We start from the raw sequence: 7,512 nt of genomic DNA, 5'->3' as shown, positions 1-7,512 counted from the left end.
TTACTGTAGAGAGACCTAACATGATTAGACTACGATTATTTCATCAACATGCACATTCTTCAATTTCTATCAGTAAGACATAAATCACATGTCTTTTAGATAATTAGGGTCCAAGCACATTTCAAAGTCACTAACTCTACAGTGGAAGTCTATAGAGACCACAATCTATTGTTCAGGCATTGTATTATCTGCTTCTCTTCATTCAGTGCTACATTTGGGCACCAGATGTTCTCAAATAAATTATTTTCAAAATCATGGTCTGCACATCTCTCTATTACTATAATAATAATAACAATACACTTTAAATGTGGATCCAACGTTCTGTAGTATATTTGAGACGTGAACCACCGCCTTAGGACCATAAAACCAGGGTTAACTGCTGTTAATAGTTTCTGCTGGGTTACTTAAACTATAATGTGTTCGTTGATTTCACATTTTTATCAATAATCCAAATTTCCAAAAGAAATAGAAACTAAATGTGTCATACAAATGTAACGTTAGTGGATTATGGCAGGCGCAAACAAATGACGTCACCCTTCCGACAATGGCGACAGATTAGAGAGCGCTTTGTGTTTCGTGTATTTTGTGTGTTAGCGTACAACCACGAACGACGCATTTATTTTGCTCTAATTTGAGGGTAAGATAACAGCTCGGTCTGTGGGTACATGTAGCCACAAATGTAGGCTAATTTCTCCACCTAGTGGACAATATAACCTCGTGCCTGTCCATACAAGTGAAATGCTCGACGATTAATATCGCCCACACTGTCTTCGTGACATCGTAGGGGGTATAGCTCAGTGGTAGAGCATTTGACTGCAGATCAAGAGGTCCCCGGTTCAAATCCGGATGCCCCCTCTTTTTCTATTTCTGTTTTAGTGAAATCTACCTTCCAGAAGTAGGTAGACTGTTTAAGAGACATGACGTCACGTTTATTTCCGCTATAAAATAACCTTTTAGCTGGATTTAGGCCTTATGCATTATTATAGGCAGAACATTTATATTTAGGCAAGGCAAGGCAAGTTTATTTGTATAGCACATTTCAACAACAAGGTAATTCAAAGTGCTTCACATAAAACCATTAAAAGCATCAAAACACAAGGCAAAAGAAAAGGAGATTTCAAAAACAATTAAAAAACAGTGTAAGAAATAAAATGCAGTAGTAAAATGCAGAAATGCAGAAATTGATTAATATATTGATTGAATGTGGTTCAATTAAAGGCAGCAGCAAACAGAAAGGTCTTCAATCTTGATTTAAATGAGCTGAGGGTCTCAGCAGACCTGCAGCTTTCTGGGACTTTGTTCCAGATATGTGGAGCAGAAAAACTGAACGCTGCTTCTCCATGTTTAGTTCTGACTCTGGGAACAGAAAGTAGACCGGTCCCAGACGACCTGAGGGGTCGGGATGGTTCATAAGGTAGCAGCAGATCAGAGATGTATTTTGGTCCCAAACCATTCAGTGCTTTGTAAACCAACAGCAGGATTTTAAAATCAATTCTTTGTTGGACAGGAAGCCAGTGCAAAGACCTCAGAACTGGAGTGATGTGGTCCACCCTCCTGGTCTTAGTGAGGACTCGAGCTGCAGCGTTCTCAATCAGCTGCAGCTTTCTGACGTCAGCGTATGCTTCAGTATCGAGCCGAACATCCTCCAGTATAAAAAAAAAACTACAACATAATATAATATATTTTGTGCTGCTGCACAAACTGCTGTGAATGAGTGTTGGCACACAGAATATATTTTTGTCATTGCTGTTTCTGTGTGTACTAAAGATATAATCTTAAAAAAAAAAAGAAACTCACTTGTTGAAACAAAGAATATCACAGCGGGACAACATTGACAACACACCGACTACATATTTATAATAATAATATTTATTTATTTTTCAATTACACAATATAATACATACTTTCAAAATGAGAATCAGTCCTTAGCAGCTTGCTCTTTTCCATAATCAGGAATTTCCTGTAATATACAGTAAACAGTTAAAGAGCTTTGTTTTCTTAAAATAAATGACAAAACATGTTTAGGTCTTGTTGTTCAATGGCATAAACTATCATAACAGGTGTAGACTTGTAGCCCAGCATTGAAGAGTTTCTGAGGCCATGATAGAGGATTAAGCTTTTAAAGCAACTAAACTCAGTTTGTCACTGGAAAGCTGCTTTTATAACTAGTGAGGTATTAAATTCGGTTGCAGCAGAAATAGTTAAGGTAAATTAAGAAAGATAGTCATCAGTGACAAGAATCACCAAACAAAGGACAAAATGAGATCATGATTGTCATGCTCAAAACTTAATGTGTAGGCACCGGAGCAATGAGCGGGCACCAGATTAGCATAATCAGACAATACTTTACCCGGGAAACATGTTTTAGTGCCTCAAATGTAGGTTGTAACATCTTTGGTACAACTTAGTCAGTTCTAACAATTATTGAATGAATGATACTTTAATTACTGCTTTGCAGTTCAATAAAGTAAGATGTTGTCCTGTGATTAACCCTTCGTGAAAAGAAAGAATCCCATTGAGACCGGAGTGGAGAGTGAGATCATTGCTCTGGATGTCGAACGAGCATGGTGCACACTAAACACTCCGGCGTACATCTTCAGAACCATAAACTGAGAAAAGCTTCTCCAGCTAACCCAGATCATGAAAACATAACCGAGCGGTTCTTGAACAGTGCAAAAGTCATCGTTAGCCAACTCTTGAGATCACCCATGTTTCTCCGTTGCCCGTCCACCCTGAGGCCTCACACAGCTGGGTAAAACACACTATAGGCGTGGCGAGGCGGGCTCTATCACACGACCCCACGCTCACGTGACTTTCCCCCCATAACAGTGGAAATAATCCTGACACGGTGGCCTCTGCGGTGCCTCTCGAGGTCGGTTCAGTTTGAGGAGGTTTGATCCACTGTGTCTGAGTGCGTTCTAGTTCGCGACAACCCGAGACTTCATCCAGTCCAGACTGGCAGGTAGACTGGGAGAGAGGGAAGAGAACAAAACGGAAGCATTTTGAGTCATTATAGCAGGAGTTGATGTTGGTCAAGGCATTGTTTTGGGGTTGACTCATACACAGTTAGGAGGGTGTGAAGACTCACCCTTCTCCTGTCAGCGCGCAGCAAGCTTGAACATGCCAGGAGTGCGATGAGAGGGATTCGAGTGTGAGGCACTGGGAGATCTCTGCCGCTGTCATCGAGCCATTCACGTCCTGCTTATTGGCCAGAATAAGAACGGCTGCTTTCTCTAGGTCCTAAAACAAGAGAGGGCGGGTTAATAACGTTGCTTTCTGTATCGATTGATATTCAAAGAGCTGGAATGTTTCCATTGGAAACCCCCAAAGAGTCCCAGCGTCAACTTTTTGAGAACAAGGAACTGCAACCTCAGTGGAATATTTAGTCACATGTCAACCCGCTGACTCACACAGTCTGAGTTGCGACTTCCTCATTGTGTTGTGTCATGGGTTTGTTCCATGTGCTGATGAGTTAGTCACTCTGAAAGCAGGCGTGTATCTCAGACGTCACACGACTAGATGACTTGGGCAGTTTCACTGAATAACAAAAGGGTTTTACGTCACTTCACGTAAAGCCAATCCTGCTGCGACTATGTTCGGCATTCAAGTGCTGCAGGCCTATACTTGTGCAATTTGTGTTATTATAGGTTCAGATAAGATCAAACGTTTTTGGTTCCTGGGGAGAAATTCATAAGTTACCCAGCGGTGTATAAAGTAATTAAAACTAGCTCCACCTTTACCAGCTGCAACATTAAAGTAATGCATCGATAATTATAATCCAGTAAAGAGTCATTTCTACACCATTATATTTTACTAAAACAAAAGATCTGAGAGCAATGTGATCTGTGCAGTAGTCTGGTCTAAGGTAAAGAGTGACTCGTGGTAAAACACGGGGACCATCAGGATTATAGCTCTTGAATTAACACACAGCCATCAGCGCAGCAGGATTTGTACCTCGTGTGCGAGCATTCGGTGCAGTTCTTCCTTGGTGAGCGTGAGACGTTCGCGGTCGGTGCTGTCCACCACCACGATGACAATCTGAAAGAGCCACGACACACAACTGAGTCAGTGAATAGCAACACAATCGACAGATATCGCATATTTTCAGTGTCCGTGTTACCAGTTGTAGTGATAGTATGGGCACAAGATATCTGCTACAGACATATTTATTATAAATGATAATGTAACGCTGATGATAAGTAACTTTGTCAACACAGGGAGCAGCGTTGGGTAAAAAGAAACCAACTTGGGTTGATTGACAATGGCCCAGTCAGCACAAGCCAATAAATGCTTTCTGTTTCTGACTTCACTCTTCAATAGTTCACAACTACCAGTGTCAACAAAGATATATGACATTTTAAATGATCAATTCTTTTTTTAAGCCAAGAAAGCGAGATTTTCTGGAGTTTTTGGGGAACAAAAGACCAAGAAACTTTATCTAAATCAACACATGAGATAAAAGCATCAGCAAAACGTAATGTTTCTGACTTTTATGATATATTTTTAACTGATGAAATGTGTTTCAGTGCTCTCTGTCTCGTGCTGCACATGCAGCTGAGCTGAAGACAGGAATTGATCCGTACCTCTGTGTTGCCGTAGTACGAGTACCAGCTGGCTCGAAGGCTCTCCTGTCCTCCGATATCCCAAACCAAGAAGTGTGTTTTACGTACGATGATCTCCTCAACGTTGCTGCCGATGGTTGGTGACGTGTGGACGGCTTCCTTTGTCAGACTGTGTGTACGTCGGGGAAAAAACATTATCAATACAGATGTGAAGCAGATTTTATTACATGTTTTTGCCACAGAAAGTAGCCAAATCACTTACAACTGATAGAGGATGGTGGTCTTTCCAGCATTGTCCAAACCCACAATGATGACTTTGTGCTCTGTCGGAAAGTAAAAAAACCAACAACATATTTAACCATAACAGTGCAAACTGGATTTGTTGTTATTCTCATCTGAACCCACTCCAATCTAGAGTTGCATAACTTGTTTCAGGGCTTCACGAGACACAATGTACACACAGATAAGATAACAGCCAGTACAGGACTGAGATGAACTGAGCAGAATAACATTTGTTATCCAAAGTGAGGTTATTACATCACCAGGCCTCATGTAATGTTCATAAACTGCTGTTAGTTTGACTGTAAGTCAGTCACAATAAAAGGAAATGTATATGTAAAGTGATACAAGGGAATAATACTTTAAATCGTCACTAATTGTGACCAATTGCTATTTTAATTTCATTTAGTCTATTTACAACATATAACTTACTGACATGTTGTTTTCATTTCATTTAACCCATCCTAATATTAGAAGCAGTAGGAATCTATTCAGAGAGCAGTTTGGGGGTCCCGGTGCCTTGCCCAAGAGCACCGAGAGGCGAACAGGCGAACAGGCGCACCTCTCCAGTGCACCGAACCGAAGACCGTCCAGTTTCAATGTGGGCTCAAACTGCTTGAACGGCATCTTACAGACAACAGAGATGAAACTGACACCAGTTTGAAAAAAAAGAACTTAATCTTACCTCTGTCCCCAAACACCGCCATCATCTTGGTCAGAATAAACCCCATGTCCAACAAGTGTGTGTGCGAATAAAGTCCAGGAGACGCTCTCAGTGGAGACACACTTCAGTATCTGTTACCTGCTGAATGCCACGCAAACCCGAATCCTTTATCTGATATCGCTTTCGACTTGTGCATAGCGTTAGTGGGTGGCGCTTCTTAGAAAGTCTTTGGTATTTTGCATTGGAATGAGTCACGGACAAAGGGCACAGTTATGGTGCGTTCAGGTGCTGTGGTAAATGTCTGAATACGCACGTGAGGGGTCCTAAACACGGCATTATTAGGTAGCTACACAATTCTAACAATACGTTATACCTTCCAGAAAGTTATATTGATAATGTAATAGTATTCATATTAAATGTGGAGTTTGTTAAATATTTATAAAGAGCAACCCAGAGGCTAAGTCAGCTATTTATGGTAAAAGTGACCCACACAGGCATGGCAATTCAAATCAAGAGAAACCTGCCATCGCTTTTCAATTTATGAATATTTAAATAAAATACACTTATTAATTAGACAACAACAAAAATGTAGTTATTAATGTGTCTCGTGCCGCTAAAGGTTTATTTAAATAAACGTTTTAATTCTCAATGATACATGTTATTGATAGGCTCCAAAACATTACTGATTCTTACTGGTGGAAGAAGAGAATGACTGACTATGGTCATGCAGGGAAATGAATATGTCAGTGTTCTCCATTGACGTGATTACAAGGTAGGGCAGAACCTGCAGGAGAGGACTCCCCAATTATAAATGTCTGCTTCATGTTATGACATGTCTTGGACAAATCAGTACAATTCTAAAATCGGATTATTTCTCTGAAATGAATGGAGAGCGCTCATTTGTAGATGAAATATATCTAAAATCTAAAATTATGCTTCGACTGTGCTACCGGTTTTCCAAACCAAAATAAAATGTTTCAAGAATACAAACCATAGTTTAGCCCTCGCAGCTCAGACGTCGGAGTTCATTCAGGAGTACTTGAAGGTGACATACGACACAGGCGTTCCTCCCGTCACACCGACGGAAGGAGTGGACTGATGACGCAATTATGACACACAGGGCCAGACCATGTATGGAAAGAGAAATAACACTATGTTCCGTCTGTTCCTCTGTAGCACTGCGACTTTATTATGAGACAACAGAAAGCAAAACTGAGTTAAAGAGGAATCTCCTGGGATTTCCAACTCGGTCATGTTCAGACGATACCCACCGAATTCAAAATAATAAATAGATAATATGATATGTAATAATAATATATGTATTTTAAATTTTTACTGGAGTTTGAAGGTTTTAACGTCATGTTTTTGCCCTGTTAAATGCTCAGAACCAAACATGTGAATGTGACATGTATGTGACCTTTTACATTACTTCATTTATGTAACACTATATCTAATAAACAATCAGTCTCTAAATGGTGTATCTGTTAAAGATGTGTTCATAAACTGCCCAACAGCATATAAAGTAGAGAACATTAGCCGGATACTTATTCCACAACTGAACTGTTGAAGCTTATCTGGTATTTCAGTACTCTCTGGGCTCTTGACTTCACCTTGTTCAATAACTGTGATGCAATGCTCACAGTTAGGTTTCATGTGACATGTCCTCCACTGCAGTTGATGAGATGATAAAAACGAATACGAGAAATATAAACCACATCCTGGATGCTGCTGCACTTTAACTTAAGTCTTTTTCCTATTGTGTTTCCTCCATGACCGTAAGATCAAATGTCCTGCAATTAGAGAGGAGTGTTTAGTAGATGAAGAAACAATAAGGTGTCGATGTTGCACTTGAACACTTCCTTCCCCATTGCCATTTCTTGTGTGCTTAAATGGAAGCCAACAATGTAGCCTTTGTTTAGGTCAAAAAGCATCCAGACAGGTTATACAGGCACGCTAATATTAGATGTTGTGCAATTGTGTGACATTCATTGACGTCTTAAATGATTG

General features: G+C 40.2%; 1 protein-coding gene across 1 annotated transcript; it reads right to left on the bottom strand.

Annotated features, from left to right (window-relative positions):
- Window positions 1-1,873: 1,873 nt before the first annotated feature.
- On the bottom strand, window positions 1,874-5,666 carry arl5c (ADP-ribosylation factor-like 5C). Its single transcript, XM_079281421.1, has 6 exons — window positions 5,527-5,666; window positions 4,825-4,885; window positions 4,584-4,731; window positions 3,955-4,038; window positions 3,089-3,240; window positions 1,874-2,967 (listed from the first exon to the last, which is right to left on the bottom strand). The coding sequence occupies exons 1-6, from the start codon at window positions 5,570-5,572 to the stop codon at window positions 2,919-2,921; spliced, it is 540 nt and encodes a 179-aa protein (XP_079137547.1). The 5' UTR covers window positions 5,573-5,666; the 3' UTR covers window positions 1,874-2,918.
- Window positions 5,667-7,512: the final 1,846 nt, after the last annotated feature.

Source organism: Melanostigma gelatinosum (assembly GCF_949748355.1).
Source record: "Melanostigma gelatinosum genome assembly, chromosome: 13".
NCBI lineage: Eukaryota > Metazoa > Chordata > Actinopteri > Perciformes > Zoarcidae > Melanostigma > Melanostigma gelatinosum.
The sequence above is the reverse complement of the archived record's forward strand: the minus strand, read 5'-3'. Positions and strand labels throughout refer to the sequence as shown.

Bases quoted from the DNA above. Each gene is read 5' to 3' on its own strand.
- arl5c (XM_079281421.1), bottom strand. From the start codon at position 5,572: ATGGGGTTTATTCTGACCAAGATGATGGCGGTGTTTGGGGACAGAG. The intron at 4,886-5,526 runs GTAAGATTAAGT...ACTTTCCGACAG, and splicing joins GGCGGTGTTTGGGGACAGAG to AGCACAAAGTCATCATTGTG. The intron at 2,968-3,088 runs GTGAGTCTTCAC...CCTCTCTCCCAG, and splicing joins TGCGCGCTGACAGGAGAAGG to TCTACCTGCCAGTCTGGACT.